This window comes from Glycine soja, chromosome 13 (assembly GCF_004193775.1).
Source record: "Glycine soja cultivar W05 chromosome 13, ASM419377v2, whole genome shotgun sequence".
In the NCBI taxonomy this organism is placed as follows: domain Eukaryota; kingdom Viridiplantae; phylum Streptophyta; class Magnoliopsida; order Fabales; family Fabaceae; genus Glycine; species Glycine soja.
The window spans coordinates 20,332,789-20,354,491 of record NC_041014.1 but is presented as its reverse complement, the minus strand read 5'-3'; the positions used below and the strand labels follow the sequence as shown (position 1 = coordinate 20,354,491).

At 31.3% G+C, this 21,703-nt stretch overlaps 1 protein-coding gene and 1 non-coding gene across 2 annotated transcripts; one reads left to right on the top strand and one right to left on the bottom strand.

The window, feature by feature from the left end:
- Window positions 1–951: 951 nt before the first annotated feature.
- TRNAY-GUA lies at window positions 952–1,045 on the top strand. The gene is made up of 2 exons: window positions 952–988; window positions 1,010–1,045. It is a non-coding gene; the product is annotated as a tRNA-Tyr (tRNA).
- Window positions 1,046–1,705: 660 nt separating this feature from the next.
- On the bottom strand, window positions 1,706–19,588 carry LOC114381690. The gene is made up of 10 exons (XM_028340922.1): window positions 18,625–19,588; window positions 16,659–16,751; window positions 16,331–16,398; window positions 16,089–16,254; window positions 12,245–12,356; window positions 4,542–4,677; window positions 4,233–4,317; window positions 2,890–4,120; window positions 2,648–2,794; window positions 1,706–2,546 (listed from the first exon to the last, which is right to left on the bottom strand). Exons 1-10 carry the CDS (start codon window positions 19,261–19,263, stop codon window positions 2,083–2,085), a joined length of 3,141 nt encoding a protein of 1,046 aa, XP_028196723.1. The 5' UTR covers window positions 19,264–19,588; the 3' UTR covers window positions 1,706–2,082.
- Between the last annotated feature and the right edge of the window lie 2,115 nt (window positions 19,589–21,703).

Sequence of the window (21,703 nt, the reverse complement as noted above, 5' to 3'; positions counted from 1 at the left end):
AAGAAAAATATTATGTTGAAAGCTGTTATTGACTATGGTCATGGCCTTTAGTTGATGTAATTTTAAACTATAATATTGTTTAAATAATTTCTGAAAAAATATAGATATTGTGCTCAAATGGTTTCATCACAAGAAAAGTTCACATTTTAAAAACTTTGAATGAGTGCATCGATCACAAGTCTATTTTACAATTTAAAATATTTGACAATTCATTCAAAATTTTGTAAACTACATATTTGCAGAATACAATAATTCTAATTAATGAAAGAACAAACAGCAGTTTACAAAAAAAGGCACATTTTCTCATTTATTTTACCATAATTTGAGAAAGTTTGAATACAATAATTAATTGGAGAGGAAAATCTTCTCAATTTTTCAATGTTAATTTTTTGTCGTATTTGCTTTTACTTCTATTTTAGTTTTCAACTTAAAAAGAATCTATCTATTTTATTATAATTAATGATATCATCTTATCTGATGTAAGAGATTTTTCTATCGAAACAATTTAAATATCTTATTCTTATAATAATGAAAAGGACTGCGCACCACATATGAATTAAGATCTTATTTAACAAGAAAATGAAATGACATAGGTTCTCCACTGATTGAAATTTACATATAACTGACATTAATATTATTTATATAAGATAAAATCAACACTGTAAGTAATATATGATTTCTTTATTAATACCAAAAATATATAAAATTTTTATTTCTTATACATTTTATATTTTCCATTTAGATGCGTTTGAAAAATGCAACCCAAAATAAATAAATAAATAAATATTTCTTGTTGATTTTGTTGTTCATAAGACCTTTTGCTTAACTGTAATGTGCAGAGGTAAAGACTTTCAAATATTAAAATGTCTTTACTTCATTCGATGTGTCAAAAAACATGTGAAACTTTTAATACATAGAGTTTATTAAAATATTTTGTATTGGATCATAAGACCGACCTTAGCTCAGTTGGTAGAGCGGAGGACTGTAGTGGGTTAAATACCTGAAAGATATCCTTAGGTCGCTGGTTCGATTCCGGCAGGTCGGAATTTTTTGTGCATACCTACTTTTATTTTAAACTAAACTATTTATACTTTTCATCAGTACAAAAAAATAAAAAAATCTAATTTCACCGACAATTTTTCCTTTATTTTTTTTTTTGAGGGAGACAATTTTTCCTTCTTAAAAGCTCAAGAAATTATTATCACAAACTTTATGCACTGTTCTGTTGGAAGAAAGCTTACTGAACGTTGAAATTCTTCAATTATTCCATTTACCAACAGCCGTGAAAATTACGAATCTACTTTAATAGTACAATTGAAATATGGTCCTTTAAAGAGTGCACACACCGGGTTGTGCTGGAATCATTTATTTAAGCTAAAAGCAAATATATTATTTCTAAAAAAAGAGAAAATATATTTATTGGTTGATATTTAAACAAAAAAGTATAATAGACTGATTAACCATTTAGATAACAATTGTACACCCTTTGACATAGATTGTGAATTTTTGTTGTATTCTTTCGGATACTTTATAGCATCTAAACTGAACCTCATAAAGCAGCTTTTAAATTTGATTAGATGCCTCGTTTATTAGTCACACACAAAAAAAGATGCCTCGTTTATTCAGATAATTTAAGATTGATAATTGATACCAATTATTCAATTTGCATAATGTTCATAGAATTATTGAAACCCAGATGATCATATATCAAGTTAGAGACAAAGAAGACCCCATTCCCATTACTTCAACATTTTATGACTTAACAATGTCACGAATCAAACGTTCCAAAAGTTCAAACTGTAGGCTGAAAGCAAATAATGACTTTCATATCCAACATAACCCCTCATGCTAGAGCCCTTTGGCCTTGAAGCGACAACATGATTATGAGGGCTTTGATACTATTATATCAGGAAACAATTATCTTAAAATTTTAAGCTATTAAATGAAATTTTACATATCTCACAAACAAATCAAGAGACAGCAACATCTAACACACAGTTTCCTCTGATATAACATTGAGAAGAACCAAATGAAAGTGTTCCATTGAGTTGCTCCTCTAACATGCAACAAACAGCTTCAATTTCACTTCCTTGTCCGGTTCGTGCTTTTCTGGGAAACACTGGTACTCCTTCTATTACCTCTGGAGAGATTTGATCCTCCATGGCCAACTCTTCTAATTGATCTTCTGTTGCAGCTACGCGTGCTGCTCCCGAGTGCAGCTCTGGCAACACTATCGCTTAATATTCCGCGTGTCCTATGAGCCTTGACAGGTTGCTTGTTCAGGTACACCATCTTTGGAAGAAGACCACAGACTGCTTTGCTTAGCTGGTCATCGCTGATGTTGCTTTGAATTGAATTTCCAAGGAGATTAAGGGCCTTAAGTGAGTTGAAGTTAGCCACAAGCTGGCCTAATGCTTTTGCTGTTGTGATCTTGTTGAAGCTCAAGTCTAGAACTGTTAGCTTCAATAGCCTGTGTAGCCCTTCAACATCACTTATCTTGTTCCCAACAAGATACAGCTCTTTGATTAGTGTACAACTTGACAAACCTAGCAAACCACACAATGCAATGTAGGAAAGACCAATATGAAGGCTAACCAAATTTGAGATGCAAACCTCACTTTGAGAAAAAACTTAAATCAAAACTAACCTTGTCCAATTCTCGAAATGCGGTTGTAGCTTAGGTCAAGTATCCGCAACTTGGCCAATTCTCTGAGGCCCTCAAGGGTGCTGATTTTGTTTTTTGACAAGTTAAGTGTTTGAATACCCTTTGGTAGAACTCCTGGTGAGATGTGAACTGCAAGATCAAAGAAGAAATGAGTCAATCAATACAGTTAGTGATTGATTAATTGATGTTGCATCAAGTGCTATATTCTAGTTCCAAAGTTGTACCTATGAAATTGTTTGACAAGTTGACAGCACGGAGACTGGATAAGTGTGAAATAGAAGGGATGGCTTTTATACCAATACCAGATATGTGAGCAATAGTTGAAGTTGGATTTAGAGACAGGACTACACTTATGGCAGTTAAAGCCTCTTTTGAAAGATTGGCATCTGGATAAGTCAACTGAGATGTGGTTCTGATCATTGATCCACCAGCATTAGGAGAAGGTGGGAAAACAATGCTTCTAGCATTGTCGACATCAAAATCATCCTCAGGAAGCGGCTGCTGAATTTCGAGACCTTTCACCCATGCATCCACTCTGGTAAAAGAGGATGATTCTGTTGAGAAAGAAATCCATTGGTCACTTTGAAACCTGCTCCCCCTTTGATTATCAATATTTTTACCAGTTCTGCTTCGTTTGTTAAAGGATTCCATAGTAATTGAATCAGAAGACTTCACAGGCCTCAATGCCTTGCCTTGTTTTGGTTCAAGGGTGTCTGAAGAGTATCCACTATTTAAAGCAGCACTAGTAGGAACTAGTGTTGAATTGCTAGAGAGAGTTCTCTGTATGTTCCTGTGGCTCCACAGGATCATCTTCCACCACAATTTTTTACTTCTAGAAGGGAGTACCTGACTTGAAGAGTGCCTTTTCAACAATACTCTATCTGCACTGTGGTGACTCATCACAGACCTGGGGCTTTCAAGACTGACCATTGATGATAACTCCTGAAAATTCTTGAAAGACTTCGACTTTGAAGCCGCTGGCAAGTGACGAGTAATCTTCCCATGCTCATCAAACTTTTCAAGGTTGGATAAGTATCTCTTGAACTTTGGAGAAGCCCAGGAATCAGCCATGCCAATTCCAGGATCACTGGTGTGTCCGCTTTCGGTTGTATCAACACTCTTTCGGCTGAATCTATCACTTTTGTCTTCCAATTCATTGTTGACTTGGTTTTCATACAAAATGGGGTACTCTACCTCTTTATCTGTTGTATCATATCCTTTGCTTGCCACAGCTTCATGATCTTGGAGATAAAAATCAGAGAGTTCTCTCTTGATCAATGTTGAATCTTCATCTTTATAAGTTTCCTGAGCTTCAGCCTTCACAGGACTCTCAAGGGTCGTAATCCTCGCATTGAACAGGGCATCAAAAGTGGCTGGCTCTGATGATATTTTTTTTGTAGATTGTAGTTTGGCAAGTAGAGTGTTAAAGTCCTCTTTTGAAGACCTTTCATTCCCCTGAAGAAACAAACAAAGAGTGAAACAATAACAGGCTAATCACAATTCACAAGGGTTTATAGAAACCCCACAAGACAAAATAAGACACACACAATACCCAATTGACTTTTACCTTGAGTTTCTCCTTCCTCACAGGCAAAAGAGAGAAGCACCAAACCATGGCCATCCCAGAAGATAAAGCTTGTTCCAAACCCTTTCAATTCAATCTTTTTTGCCGCTTTTGAATCGATTTCACTTTCTAAGCAATCCTAAACAGCTTTGAACATAGATCCAACAATTTTTTTTTTCCTTTCACAACAAATTGCGTTGAAAAAAAAGTAGGAGTATGACAATAGAAACACACTAGTAGTTGAGTAGCTATCACATTGAATCAAATGTTAGCCATAATCAATAGGAAGGCGCAGAACAAGAGACAAGATACTTTCTGAACAAATCTGAAAACCGGAAATATAAAGACCTAAGCCTCTTCCGGTTTGGGAAGATATCTCTATAGAGTTGGCCAGAGTTGTAAATGCTCCTCTTCAAATCTCCACCAATATTTTCCTCTCCAAATAAACCTATATATACCCAGATGAAGAACAATAATCAGAAAAGCAATTAAATATACCAAACATTCAGCTAAGAAAATTCAAGAACCAACACCCCACCAATAAATTCCAAATTAAAATATCAAAACCAGATCACTTCATAAAAATTCTAAACCCCTCTTAGACACACAAAACACAACACCCTCTTGAGAAATGTACTGGGAATTCAATTCAACTAGAAACAAAGTGACAAAATGAACAGAAGACATGAATGATGTAACACGAGTCAAAAGGAAGAGACAAACACACTAATGCCACCTCGTGATTCTGAAGCAGACTCAAGCAGAAACTACAGCACGCAAATTGCGGCGAGAAATTCGAGCATTGATGCAGAAAGGACGAACCTTGAAAAGCAGAACCGCAAAGCTAATAATAAAAACTCTTTCAGACACTATATGTGCTTTTGTTCTGGAATCTTCAAAAGCTTTGGGATGCGAAATAGCTATTATAAAGTGCGGTGGGTGTGTGAGAAAGAAAGAAAGAAGTGAAATCGGGGAAGTTAAGGTTGGGTGGTGTTGGCACGTGATGTCGTGTATGAGATGCAAACCAAACGAACAGAAAACACTAGAGAAAGAAAGAGGTAATTACGTAGTTAATGTTTAAGAATGGGAAAGAGAAAGAGAGAAGATATAATAAGCGGCACCAACAAAACAGCACGGCGTGTTTCTATCTTTCTTTTCTTTTCTAGTTTTAACCAGTGAAGTCACGGAACGACGTGTGCTGTTCCAATAATTTAGCCAACCTTATATATATATGCCACACACATGTAGGCCATGCATAACTCAGCATTTATATTCTCTAAAATTCTAAAGCGCCTTTTTCATATATAATGCCAAAATTGGGTTCACCGAGGAAAATATGAGTATTGGTAAAATTTAATGGGTAAATAATTATTTTCGTCTTTGAATGTTTAGAATGTTAAAAAATTCGTTTCCAAACGATAAACATTCATATTTAAGTCCTTAAAAGTGAAAAAAAAAATGCGACAAATTTATTTATATTTTAATGTTCGTCCGTTACGGTTAATGAAAGAGTTTACCTGACACATTCAGGGACGAATTTGTCAGCATTCTATACATTTATGGACGAATTTGTCAGTGCTTTACACACTTAAGGACAAAAATGACTATTTACTCAAAATGAAATTTAATCTTCATCTTCTTTACTTTTTTTTAATCGTTACAAACATAACATTATAATAAACACTTAAAAATAGGAAAACAAATATAAGATACAACAAACATAATAATAGATATAATATTGATTAATAAACATAATTTGTCTATTGGTCTGAAATTTCTAATGTGACAATGTCCTACCCAAAATATGATACTCAAACAAAAATGCATAGTCATTAAGTTAATCCTTAGACAAAAATAAGACTCAACTTGATTTTGTATATACCTAATGTTGTTACAATAGAAATTTCAAAATAACAAGCAAATTGTGGTTATTAATTAGTATTATGTTTATTATTATGTTTGTTCTAACTTATATTTGTTTTCCTATTTCTTGTAAGTGTTTATTGTAACATTATACTTACAACGATTAAAAAAGGGGAGAAGATGAAGATTGAATTATATTTTGGACAAATATTCATTTTCGTCTCTAAATGTATTGAGCGTTGAAAAATTCGTCCCTGAATGTATCACAAAGTCTCTTTCATTAAAGGTAACGAACGAAAGTTAAAAGATGAATGAATTTGTCACACTTTTTTTACTTTCGGGGACTAAAATTTGAATTTTTATCTTTCGGAAATAAATTTGTCAATACTTTACACATTCAGGAACAAAAATGACTATTTAATTAATTTAATTTGAAGATCAATCAAGCTTATAATCAACTTTTGAATGTGTTGAATGTGACACTCTCTACCCCAACATACATATAAATAAATAAAACATATAAAAATATTTATCAACAAATTTATGTGGGTAAAAAGTTCACATTCACTTCACTATTACCAAATAAGACTTACTAAAAACATATTCGGCTCAAAACATGACCGTCAAAGTTTACAAAAAAAAATGTTTTGTTAAATCAATGAGGTAAAATAAAATAAAATAACATCATGCAATTAAAATAGAAACTCATCCCCAATGTCACATCCTATTAGAACATTGTGTCCCAACGTCCTCTGGCATGAGGTTCTTTAAAGTCATTTGCTCTCACGAACACAAGGTTCGAGATTATCACAAGATCCAAACACAAATAACACACAGTGAGTGAGTTATTACACACAAAAAATAACAAAACAAATAAACAAGACAATCAAAATAAATTATGGAAATATTTATAACATAACTCAACTTAATACAACCCACGTCACTTCACCACTTTATCTTTAAAATTCATTTTTTTTTAATCACTAATCACATTACACATGAATCACACACTCAAGTCAAGACGCAATAACACTCATCAATTTCATAATAAACAATTAGCAAGCGTTATGCAACAATTATACTAAACCTCAAGCCTACATGTAATGTGATACCATGTCAGTGAAAAATCACCTTGGGGCGCTTAGAAGTACACAACAAGACACACCACACAATGGATATGTCAAATCACCCTCACTAAGTAAAATCATAAGGTGACCATCAGGGTCACTTCCTTTTGCGAGAATGCTCCAACCATATGGGATCAACATAGGCTTAAAGGAGCACTCAAACCGAGTGTCTTCACCTCCAATGCCTAGACTTTGAAGAATCCGTTAGGGCATCACCTTCTTGATTCAGGTCCAACCCCTAAAACAATTTTTTGCAAGCAAATGCTGCTCATAAATTATACAATACTCATGACCTCACACTCGTGTTTCAAACATGTTTAACACATTGCGCTACAATTTAACATTGGTTGCTAACTAGGAACCTACACTTTCTCTTTAACACTGTGCATAAACACTTTTCTCAATATAAACACTGGTCGGGTTATTGTATAATTCACAACTCACAACACAATTATTGTCACATCATGTGTTAAACACACACTTATTCACAACCAAATATCATGCCCATAATTTAACATCTCATAATGTAACAATCCACCATCACAGATTTACATGTATTTCACAAATTAACACATGTTCAACTTTGTACTTATACTCGATTTCAACAATAATATTATAAGCAGACACTGCTCATGAATTATACAATACTCACGACCTCACACTCGTGTTTCAAACACGTTTAACACATTATGCTATAATTTAACACTGGTTCCTAACTATGAAATCTACATTTTCCCTTTAACACTGCATATCAACATTTTTCTCAAGATAAACACTGGTCTGATTATTGTATAATTCACAGCTCACAACACAGGTAATGTCACATCAAGTATTAACCACACACTTATTCACAACTAAAACTCATGTTCACAACTTCACATCTCATTATGTCATAATCAATCATCTCATGTTTACGTGTATCTCGAAATTTAACACATTCAACTTTACACTTATACTCAATCTCCATAATAATATTATAATCTTAAAGTAATATATTATTCTACAATTCATCATATATTCAATTTATCACTTATATACAATTTCAATCACAATTTCATAATCCTAATACAACTATTTATTACGCTAATCTTATTCAAAACACAAACAAATTATACAAAAATATTTCTTAATCCACGGGGAGTAAAACCTCTCAAACAATTTCACATAATTATACAAAAAGAAATTCAATACAATAAATATCCTAAAATAAATCTCAATTTGATCCTTTAAGAACCCCTACACATTTTCCTTCTAACACCAATTGCGATAAACTTATCCCTTACCTCTTGTGACAGCAATAACGACATCTCTGACGGTTTTCTGAGATTTTTCAAGTTTTTCCTGTGACTACTCTAATAGGGTTCCCAAACATTAGAGAGAAAGAGAAAGGATTGAAGTCTTCATTCCACTATCTACATGTGATGAATATTTCTCCCTCCATAGACCTTATTTTTCAAATTCCAACGGTGAAGATGTGTGAAAATGAAACTCAAACCACATATCGAAATTTCAGGACAATCCAATGGTAAAAAATTCAGGATCGTAGTTTTACTGAGATAGTTTTGGATTTCTACGGGAAAAGAAGAAGTTAGTATGCAAAGGGTATTTCTCTCATCTTCAACATGTTTTCGTAATTCCTAAAGGTGAGAATATTCGGAAATGAGCTCCAAACATGGTGCTCAAATTTGACGAAGATCCCACGATGAATGACTCTGAGATCGTCATTTTTTCTAAGATAAATTTGATAGTATGCGAAAAAAAAGAGTTTTGGGAGGATGAGAAGGGAAAACGAAATTGAGACTAACTTAGGATGTCTTTATTTATAGCTAGGGTACTCATAGCTTATTATTTACTTTATTTTTTGTTTATTATTTTATAAACAAATGCTCTATTTTATTTCCTACCAAATGAATAAATCAAATATCTTTTCTTTTTTTCCCTTCAAACCATTATTTTAATAAAGTTATTTCTCCTTATTTATTTAATTACAAAAACCTCATCATTTTTTTTCTTCTAAAAATCTATTTATTTTAAATAAAAAACATTTTTAATTTAATTTACGAAAAATAAGATGTTACATTGAAAGTTAAAATGTCTTGTCAACTCGATTATATAAATACCAACAAAGTTGACACAAATGATAACAAATTGTTTCTTAATTAAGCGATCTAAAATTTAAATCTTGATTGATTTTTAAGTATGAAATAAATCATATTGAAAGAAGAATATTTATTTTTTGTGCGTTTATGGTTCTCAACGAAAATTTATTACCGCTTTTAGCGAAACCAACTTTATACTAATATTATGATTAAAAAAATCACTTATATAAATTTCATTCCTTTTTTACGCATTACTATTTTTTATAAATATTTTTTTTACAATTTTATTTAAGCCCTTATCATTATTTAAATATAAACAACTTTATCAACGTTGATTCAAACCTTTATTAGTCATATAATGGGATACTAGCTTCCTCCGCTGGATTCAACACCCATGAATTTCTTATTAATAAGTATTATTCCTTTTTCTAATTAATTTTTCTAATGTGTATGTGTGTTTGTTAAGACACTCGGAGAGTTTATAATTTTTTTAATTAGCTTATAAATTAGTTTCACTAATATGTGAATATTAACTAAAAATATTTTTAATATATTTTATTAAATATGTTCAAATATTTAGTTTATGTGTGTACACCACACAATTAAAAATACCGAACAATAAAATATTATCTCCGAATATTTAAAAAAGTTCTTTTTTTTCTTCATGATATTACTTCTTTTAATGAGGTTCTTCCATCTCAATTACATTTTTTTTTTATCTAGAATACTTGAACTCGAGACTTTATTCGAGGGGTATGAGTCTTGTACCACTTGGATCAATTATTTGTTGGTTATATAAAATTAGTTATTATGTAATGAAGAGAGATCAAATTACACCGGTGTAACTTAATAATTATTATACCATTTTATAACTTAATATAGAATGTGATTTTTATCGATTAAACCATTAAATTATATCTATTTATTATCAAGATTGTGTGAAATTTTGTCAAAATTAAACAATATTAAGAAAGTAATCAAACAATTTATATTTTAATTTATTTTAAAAAGTTTATATTATGTTAATTATAATTTGTATGAATATAAGAAATAATTTTGGATTAATATGAAATTTTGTATATATAACCTAAGTGAAAGTTACTTTCAATCCAACTGTTTTAAGAAAACATGATGTAATTGAGAGTTATTAAACAGTGTAATAATAGTTGATCAACATTAAACCAACATAATTTGATCACTTCTCTTATTTAATATAATATACACATTTTAAGAAAATATTAATGATCTTAATTAGTATGCCAAAATATTTTTATGATGAAAATACCCTTATCATTTATTATTTACGTTTATACTTACATTTCAAGAAAATTATTAATTGTCATAATTATCACAATAATTTTTTTAATTAAAATATATTCATTAAATGTGTTATAGCATAATTATGATTTATTTAATTATTTTTAATCATCATATTAATGTGAAATATCTATTTTGATTATTACATTTTTTCATAAAAAATTCAAATCCAAAATTTTGCTTTTAAGTAATTCAAACTTAGTCGTATTTGAACCAATGTAATATTGGTAATTTGTTTTAGGCTTAAATATGTTTTTGATCTCTAATAAATACTCATTTTTTTACGTTTGGTTCCTGGTAAATTTTTCCTTTGGATTGAGTTTCTAATATTTGAATTTTTTTTTCTGATGTCACTATCGTTAGTCGAAATTCGTTATCTACTTATATGATCAGTATAGGACACATAGGCATACGATGTGTGGTGCCATGTGTACTCATTGTCTGAGTGAAATTACACGTAAGAAATTTTTTAAATTAAAAACAACGTTGTTTGAGCTCTTTGTTTTGTTTCGCTCCTCCACCACCTCCCTCGCGTCCGGGTGGTCGTCCTTATCGCCGAAACTCACCGGAAAGCGAGCTCCGCGATGGTAGCGACAGAGTCACCGCCGTCAAGAACTGGGTCAAGAACTTGATGAAATTGCCCCATCTAGATCTGCGAAACAACAAAATCCGCAAGCGCCATTTCTTCTCTCTCACTTCTCCGTAGATCTACTTTCACAATTGATAGTGTCGGAGAGCGATAATTTTCAATTAAACTAAAATATCAGTAATTTTTTTGGACCAAAATGCCTGTACGTTTTCATTGGACCAAAATGTTTGTAAGTTATCATTGGACCAAAATGTCCGTATCATTGGACCAAAGTGTCAATAATTTTCAATTAAACTAAAATATCAGTAATTTTTTTGGACCAAAATGTCAGTACGTTTTCATTGGACCAAAATGTCCGTAAGTTACCATTGGACCAAAATGTCAGTAATTTCCATTGAACGAAATGTCAGAATTTTTTTTGGACCAAAATGTAAGTATGTTTCCATTGGACTAATTTGTCAGACACCAAATTTCATTTCATTTAAGGGTAAAATATAATTTAATCTTCATCTTCCTTTTTTTTATTGTTGCAAACATAACATTACAATAAACACTTAAAACATAGGAAAACAAGCATAAGTTAGAACAAACATAATAATAAACATGATATTAATTAATAAACATTCTACCAATGTACAAAAATAAACATTATAACAGTATACCAATCATTACAAATTTATCTAAATTATAATAATTAGTCAAAATCTACTATAAAGAAAAGACAAGCATATCCCATATTTTGCTTCTTTGAATCTTGGCGGTAGGATAGCCCTGGTGTAAGTATGAAGCTCGTCTAATTCAGTTGGTGATTCATTCTATGAGATGGTACATCTGGAAATGTAATTTGAATTGGTGCTGAAGACCTAACTAGAGGTGGTCTAAACACAATTGACAACATTGGAGTTATGATGTTTGTTTCCTACAACAATTATAAATAGTGACTAGTTATGCATAATATAATTTAACAATAAGTAATCAGTTATATATAAAAGTCACTCACAACACTAGGAGTTTGAGTACTTTGAATGGTAGTTGGAGTTGGAGCACGTTCAACATTAGGAGTTGGAGTACTTTCAAGATTAGTTGGAGGTTGCTCAACTTGTGGAATAGATTGAGAGTAGTTAATCCCATCCTACAAATATGTAACATCTAACATAAATAACTTGTATGCAACAATAAAAATAATTAATCAAATTTTAAAAAATGTTACTGGTGTTGTTGTGGTTGCATTTGAGTTACAATGCTTGTTAAAGTAATTATATTTATTAATCAATATTATGTTTATTATTATATTTGTTCTAACTTAAGTTTTTTTTTAAGTATTTATTATAAATTTATATTTTATCCTTAAATGAAATAAAATTTGAGGTTTGACAAATTTGTTCAATAAAAATGTATTGACATTTTGGTTCAATGAAAAAATTACCAACATTTTGATTTAATGGTAATTTACTGACATTTTGGTCCAAAAAAAATTATCGACATTTTGGTCTAATGGTAATTTATTGACATTTTGGTCTAATCTATTCAACAACTATGTTGATAATTATTTTTGTGACATTTTTGTCTCTCTGTATCACATATACTTTTTCATTAATATTAATAGACGAAAGCTAACAGATGAATTAGTTTGTCATACTTTCTTCATTTTCCGGGACTAAAATTTAAATTTTCATCTTTCAAAAATAAATTTATCAATATTATACACATTCAAAGACAAAAATAATTATTTATCCTTCATTTTATTTATAATAATTTATGTCTCATGTTCTTTAGGCCCTGTAACCTGAGATTCGTTCATATCAATTTGCTATCTATGTACTATGTAGATTCAGAAAGAGTAGTAATTTTTTTTATCAACAAAACAAAAGTTAATCATTACTATTATTAATTTTTATTAACGAAAAGTTCAAATTTATAATTTCTCTTCTCTTCACTTTTTAACAATAGGCCAATCTTATATTTTTAAGTCCTAATAGTAATAAATATTAATTTTAGTATTAATAACGACCAACCACCATCAGAAAAATAACCACCAACTACACTCCCAAAACATATTAATTAATGAAATGAACGGTACAAGCTGAGCGGTATTTTTTTAATGAGTATTGCTATTTCGTACAAAGCCGTTGCCACACAAATTGTACGAATCATTAGGTGTCATTAGCATGTGCGTAGTTATAATGGATGAAATACAAGACACTGTATGTTATGATAAAAATAACTAATCATCTTTGTGTATCATTTTACGAAAATATTTTCATAACAGTTAGCATTTTCCTTTTTTTAATACTATTAATTAGAAAAAAGAGAACATTTACTTGATTTTTCCTTCTTGAGAATAAGCGTATGAGCAATATTTTATATTTTAGAGTAATAATTAACATATTTGATCATTAAAAATATATAAAAAGTAATATGTTAAATTTTTTTTACTGGAAATCAAACAAGGTACATTCAAAACGATGTTCAACTGTTCACCTTATTAGAAACGGAAAGCTAATTAATAACAATAGAAGCTTTCTGATTTGGAGAGAGAAAGAGAAACTATGTAATGGCATGCATGTGGCAGCGTCAGACAGCTGGTAGTTGGTAAATTAGTCTCATAAACTATGTCAATTTAAAATAATTATTATTTTAATAGTTTTAATTTATTGTACGTCGGTGTCTTTGTTTAATTTTTTTTTATTTTAAAAAATATTAAAACATTAAACGAATATATTATATGTTACATTTTAAAAGAGTAATTTCGATCAAATTGCAAATTGAAATATTATATTTATAGATCAGCTTTTTAAAAAATTATAAATAAAAAGAGAAAAATATAAGATAAATAAGTAGCATAACAAAAAGAAGTAAAAGAGATTTATATAAATAGTGCAATCCTAAAATTTTTTAACACAGTATATTATCAAGTGGTCCCATTTGTCAGTTCAAAAGATGGGAGTTAAATTTTTGAGATGGAGGAATGAGGAGAAAAGATATCATGAGAGATTAAGGATATACAGAAGATAAACTAGAGAAGTAATTGGGAAAAAAGAGAAAATAAAAGATATAAATTAATTTTTTTAGAAACTAAAAGGGATGAAATTAATTATCATGATTAAGACAAAATAATAATTAAATAAATTAATGAGTTTAATAACACTTTAACATTACAGCTAATCCTATATAAATTAAGGTTAACGATCACATGATCAAGACAAGTCAAATGGCCTGGAATTAGCTTTCAACGTAAAGAGAGGAGCAAATACTAGTCAACAGTATAATGGTAAGAGATAAAACCAAGATTTAATAACAACATTTTTCTATTTAATGAGTTAGGCATAGTCATCCTTGATCAATCAATGTAAACAATTCGTTATTAATAGATAAAGCCGTCAACTTGTCTTATCCAATAATAAAGAAGGAAATTAATTAGTTAGGTAAATAGGTTAACTTCAATAAAATAATAAAGGTTATTTTTAGATTTTTTTTTTGTGTATTTATGGAAGAGTGTTCAGCGACTGGACAAACTCTTTTTGATTCATACAAAACTCATTCATATTTGACTCAAACCACTTCTTAGAGTCCATCCGATCGAGTTAAATTAATTTGAATAAACTTGATCGACTCATTTAGTCCTAAAGAGAGGAAGTTAAATCCAGAAATTCAAATAAAAGTGCACTCATATTTGGATAAAACCAATTCTTAGAGTCAAGTTAATTAGCATTGATCTCGAAAGCTGTCCATTTTCATGTGGCCTAGAACTCCTGAAATTTACTCACAAGAGACATTTAGTTCTTGCTGCTGAATTCGTGGTTTTGAGTTCTTTTTCCCTACGTTTTCTTATAAGCGTTCAATGTGTTTGCAGAAGGGTTATGCAAAATGCCAGATTAGGGAGCTTGCTTGAGGCGATTAATACACTCTTTTAGCTGTTTGTAGGAGTCATGCAAGAGAAGTAATCTAAAGGCAGAAAGCAATGAAAGCTAATGCATAAGCTTCTAAGTCCCTTACTACAATTTACATTCGAGAGGAATTAAGCACATTGTGGTAATTAAGAGTAAATTATACCGCATGAGATTTGTTCTTATTACACTTATACTCCTTCATTTTTTAACCTTGTTGAAAACTCTTTAATTTGTAGCCTTTCGTTACACCCACCTCCCCCTCCTATGCAGGTGTAAAAAGTGTTGCACCGACTTTTTCTAGGAGACTCAAAGTAATATCTAAACAAAAAAAAAATCAGGTGTAATAAGATCAGACCTAAGAGAGTCCATATAATTTACTCTTGTAACAGTCAGTTTTCCATGATATTTATTTGGATAGTCCCTATGAAAAGCTTAGTTGGATACAAGCTGTTGCATGTACTTTTGTGTCAGCAACTAGATAATCTTCGAACCCTTGATGGGTTTGGCGGGGCCTTACACCTAATGAAGATCAATAATGTTTCTAAAATAAAGTAGTCCCATAGCAATTTGTCCATATTAAGAAATAAATCATTCAGCCTTTTAGAAAATTGAGACATCGCAGTAAAAAAATAAAATAAAATTGAGACATCAATAAATAATGTATCAAACACATAAATATGTAATTCTTTGACTTATAGGTTTACTTGGAATTCAATTGTTGATCATCGGTTCAAAAATTATTCTTGGGATATATATAAATATATATTCAAGAACTTTTATTCCACACAGATTAGAGTTTATTGATCAACATGCCACTGAACTCCTTAGCATTTAGCTGCTTTAATAAGCCTCTGGTTTGGACTTTGGAGACAGATGGACAAAGAATGTGTCTCAATAAAATCACTCATTTTACCCGCACCAGTTTTTTCTGTCATCAATGTAGGTTTTCTTTCAAATTTTGGTGTTTGAACTCATTCTGGATTGTTGTTATTTTGCAACTTTGAAGGTGAGCTCTCAACAGGTAGCTGCGAATCCACAAGATAGGACTTCAAGATGCTGAAGAACTCCTTTGACTTCTCCACATTGAAAGCATGCCCTGCATTCTTAATGACCACAAGTTGAGCATTGTCCCCTAAATGCCTGTAATCCAAAATCCAATGAGTTCTAAATTAAAAAAAGTGACGCTGACAGCAACACCAAGAAGAGTGCTATTAACCTTTTCAATCTGTGAGCCAATTCTAAAGGAAATACTTGATCATGTTCTCCCCAGATAATTAATGTGGGCTGCTTGGAAAATGAAACAAAGCCTTTTAAATTAACTATTACAAATTATAAGAACACACTTTTGCCTGTTAGTAAGAATTTATTAAAAACTATAAAATCATGAGTAAGATACACTAAATAAAGAGTGAGACTTGCACAATTTTGTGATTTTTAATAAATTTAAACTAATAATAAAGTTTGTGTTACAAAATGTATTGTTAGCATTTTTTAACTTATAATAAGAGAAAAATTATCCGGTCAAGAGATAAGTTTAAATGAACCTGAGATATCTTGGGGAGGTCAGAGATTTTTCGGTCCTTTGCAAGGGCTTTGATCAATTCTCTCTTTTCTTGTTCATAGTCCCTGCACATTGTCTACCCAAAATCACCAATTTAAGCCCATTCTTGCTCCTTTAAATTCACACATATACACCATAACATTCTAGTTAGTTAAAATGGCAGATGAAACATCATCTAATTCAAACCATTACATACACAACAGACTCTTTCTTTTTCTCCTATAAACATGCTTGCTGTCACATTGCTAGACTAATCCAATTGTTTCACAGAAGGCCAAGCGACAATGAAAGAAGAATCAAATCCTCTTGTCACAGCCAAAAACAAAACTACTAGGTTATCTATCTAAAACAAGTTTTCGAACTGAAACGAAGTAATAAAAAATTACATTAGATCTTTAACTACGATAAATTAACCAAATCGGCCAACTACCCTTAAAAATGTGACCAAGAGAAAAAGGGTTGAGTCTAGTCGTTGGTACAACCATACTACATATGCCGCGTTTGGCACACGAATGAACCAAAACAGAACTACTCTACCCAGTTTTATTAGTCAAATCAAAATATATAATATTTTTAAGCTTATATTCTATTTTCTTAAATATGTCAAATATATAATTTAGTAGAACTTATGTATTATGTTGCATACCGGTCTAACATGTTTTCCAAACACTACCTTACGATCAAAAAGGTATTAGTCTCAAATTCCAAAGGAACAATGAAGGCAAAATCAACTTTAATTGTACAATAGAAAGATTAAACCACCCCAAAGTTAATAGGTTATCCATATGATAAATTGAACAAGTACCTTACTGGTCAAAACTTACAAAGTGACCAGAAGAGGAAGGTTCGAGCCCTGAGTACACTACAATCGGCTCTAATCATAGACTTATTATTCACACAATACTTTTTTACAAATTTTTTTATAATATTCTTTCTTCTCCCAGTTACACACTTCTCTCGGCATTCTCCTTGTCTCTCACCTTTTACTCTTTTAATATAAAATGCAGTACAAAATTAATGTATAAGTGTATAACTAGTATTTCTCCTAAGCATATTACTTTGGTAGCCTTGGGATGCTAGCAGAACTCTTTTCTTCTAATATTTTAAGGCTGTCCCTTTCAATAAAACCAAACCAAAACTCTCATTTTATAAAGGCCAAAAGAAAAGTATAAGTGTATAGAGGGTTTTCTTTTGTGTTGTCTTCCAATTAAAATTAAAATTTAATCTCACCAACTAGCGCCTTTAATATTAAATTGTTAAGACAAAACTCTAATATAATTATAATGAAATAACGTCACCAAAAGTACTAACATATTCCATTATCTTTTTAAAATACACAGAGTAAAATAAAACTCATTATTTACACTAAACACAGAAGGAAAGCTACCACTATCAATTATACAATGTCCGAAGGGAGTAAAATGACTAAATGCATTTCATTTTCTAAGTTTAAAATGTTTTAATTACTTTGATCTTTTAAAGTATTTTTGTTAGACCATATTGATTTTTTCGTCAGTTTACACACTAACATGATTAACTAGATGACATGCGATCAAATATGAATGATGTTACATCATATAGGCATTTGTCACATTATTCAAAATTAACATTGTTAGACGAAACTATTGACGGAAATACCTACTTCATCTAATTAATAGAGACATTTTAAAATACCAGCGAAGATAGAAAAAACAACTTCATCTAATAAAAGACTCTTTAAAATACTAAAGTTTAACTTATCAAACTTAGAAGACTAAAATATAAGATAAAATGAGACAACAAACTTTCATCTCTATCTACCAGACAAAATACTTGCTTCTCATATTGGGGTATATGGCGCATTAGAATGTGTTTTCCGTTTGACAAGCTTTGAACTGTAATCCGAACACATGCTAACACAACATACACACAGAAAATTGATTCTAGAGACAAAACAAACATCTCCTTACCTCAATGAAATCAAGTAGGAAGCAAGAGGGCAACCACCACAAAGGAGGTGGTTTAAAAAACGTGTAACCAACAAGCTCCCTAAGTCTCTCCGGCGTTCGCGGCACCAAGATATTCGCAGCCTCATCCAAATCCATGACAGGAAAAAGCCCTTCCTTCACATCCCTCTCTTCCATACACACCCCGGACCCACACACCACCACCCTCTCCACCATAACCACCCCCTCCTCCATCGCTGCCATGCAGTACCCAACAAACCCGCCATAACTCAGCCCCACTAAACTCACCCTTCGCACCCCCTTCGCCTCCATCACCCGCGCCACGCACTCAGCCTGGAACCGCTCCCCGCGCTCCGGTCGGGCCGTGTAGGACCCGCCGAAGAACACGAGGTCTGGCACGTACACGTTGTAGTGAGGCGCCACGTGGCGGATGAGGTCCCCCCATTGCCACAGCGCGTTCGCGCCTAATCCGTGGATTAGGAGCAGACTTGGCTTCGACTCGGCTCGGGCCTTTGGCTCCCAGCAGTGCATCACGGTCCCGTCTTTTAGGTCCGTGACGGTGGAGCGGAGACCCGAGCCGGCGAACATTGACCGGTAGCACCGGTTTCGGGTCTCGGTGAAGCTGAAGAAGCACTGAGTCATAATTGATAGATAGATAGATAATGGGTTAATTAGTATCAAGTGGGTCTAACTTAATTCATGGAGGAGTTAGGTATACTATTCTCGACTACTAGGGATAAAAAAAGTAGCTTAGGAGTTAATAGCAACAAACAACAAACAAGGTTGTAGAAAGTTAAAGAAACGAAACGAAGAGAATGAAGATTGGAGAGAATGGTGGTGTTGTTATTGTTTAGACTTGTGAGTGAGTGATGAAGAGAGATCATTGAGAAACCATGTGCGGGGGAATGATGAGAAATGACAGAAGAGAAGAGATGAGAGAAGCAAGAAACGGGTTGGCGGGGAAATAAAAACTGTTTTTAATGAGGAAAAATGGAGGTTGAATATGGATTGTGGAATGTAGATCACGCATTTCCATCACGTGTTGTGTGCCTGGTGGTGATTTGGTTGGTGTGAGGAGTGAGGCTGAGGACAATGATTGAGGCCTTTTTTTATTACTAGAAAGTTTATAGTATCTTTTTACTGATCAGATAGAATATTAAACAAAAATATTAATGAAATAGTTTTTTAAGATGTTAAATATAGTTATTTTTATTTATCAATACAATAGTGTATCAGATCAAGTGAGCTGAGATTTATTTATTTTTACTTGGTTAGAGATAATAGATAATCTCAAAAGTCACTAACTCAGAAATTATTCGATTTGCTGTTTGTAATTCTAGTTGGTCTAAATTTTTTTTTACACATGATGATAATCAAATATGATTGTTAAATAAATTTTTCTCACACACATGCCAACACTTTAAGATCTTACTCTGTTATATTAATTCTTTATCCTTTGTGTTAGTCAACTGAGATTTGATTTGTTAAACAAAATATTATATTTGAGTTTTGTAAATAAAAAAATATATTGATTTTTTTTTTATTAAAGATGCTTAATTGTTATGTGGATCTTTATATTTTTACCAAATTTTCAGTTAAGTCTTTCTATTTTTTTAATTGGATTCTTGAACTTTTTATTTTTTATTTTTTCAGTTTGGTTTGGTTCTTTGCTTGTTTTAATTGTTGTTATGAAAAATTAATCGTAAATACTTGATTGATTAGAGGGCAATCATTGAGCAAAATTTTTATAACATCAATTTGAAGAGAATTTTCAATTGAAAATAAAATAAAATTCAGGATTTAATTAAAAATTTGATAAAAGTGTAGGAGCTAGGACTCGTAAAGCGATTCAATCTATTAAAGATGAATAATCATATTTATAATAAAATGGATCAATCAAATTTATAATATAATGACAGAAAATTATTTTCAATTGAATGTTTTTATAAAATATTGTTATCTAGAAAGATTTGTGATAGAATTTTTAATTCAAAATTAATTTTTCGATGAGGCAGTGGCAGGTAGCTGCGTTGGCATGGACTCTCTTGCTTCTCCTATCCTCTAGTGTAATAAGTTTTGTTCTTTTTTTTATTTATTTATTTAAGAAGATACTTTTCAAATCAAGCCATTTGGCTAAGAATATTTTTATCAGATGTTGAGATACAGCTAGTTATTTGGGTGGGTACAACACAAGTCAGCTATTGCTATAGAAAAGAATCATGGAAGGACTAAGCACATTATGATGCTATTAGAGAAGCTAAAAAATCAAAAGAAATCAGTTTGGAGCATTGCAATTCAGAAAACCAGATTGCAGATATCATGGCAAAGGCACTCTCCAAAGGCAAGTTTGAAGAATTTTGATCAAAGTTTGAAGTAGCTAATTGTGGACTCTCATTTGCATGATCCAAGCTTCAATAAAATTCCTACAAAACATAAACAAACAACACAAAAATCAAGCTTATAAAAGGTATAAACTAAAAATTCTAAATAAATTAAGCTTTTATTCAAACTTGACTAAAAATATCCACAAAGTTTAAAAACATAAAAGATATCACATAGTTAATTGTCCCTAAACTACTACAAATTTGAGGTAGAAATGACAATTATCACTATGCTACTAAACTATTACGTGTTTTTATTTTTATTATAGAGAGAGTAATGCAAAAATAAGTACATGCAGTCAGAATTAATTAAAATTTTCAACTTACAAAAGATTGAGGATATACACTATAGATCAATGAAAAGAAAATATGAAAATGTAACAATAAATAATTAAGAGACAATTATTACCCAGCAATGTCCTTTGATTTCTTCCATATATGTGATTTTGATCTTCTGGTTGTGAAGTTTGTTCCACAAGACCACAACTGTTGCTATCGTACTTTCAGTAATTTGAACTGTAGGACCTTCAAATACTTCTTTCTTTCAGCAGAAAAGTAGACATCATGGTTTACAACTCAAATATCTAAAATATGCTCATTGCCTAAAAGAAGTTGTTTATTAACTGCAATTAACTTGCAACTAGTATGGAAAGGTCTTACGAAAATGGCATCCTTTTGAAAGACTAAATGTGCTAAAAATA

Excerpts from the sequence above, each read along its gene's own strand:
- LOC114381690 (XM_028340922.1), bottom strand. The coding sequence starts at position 19,263 with ATGACTCAGTGCTTCTTCAGCTTCACCGAGACCCGAAACCGGTGCTAC. Across the intron at positions 4,678-12,244 it reads AACTCCAACTACCATTCAAA|GTTTATTTGGAGAGGAAAAT; the intron begins GTACTCAAACTC and ends GGGTATATATAG. Across the intron at positions 2,795-2,889 it reads CTTGTCAAACAATTTCATAG|TTCACATCTCACCAGGAGTT; the intron begins GTACAACTTTGG and ends TTGATCTTGCAG.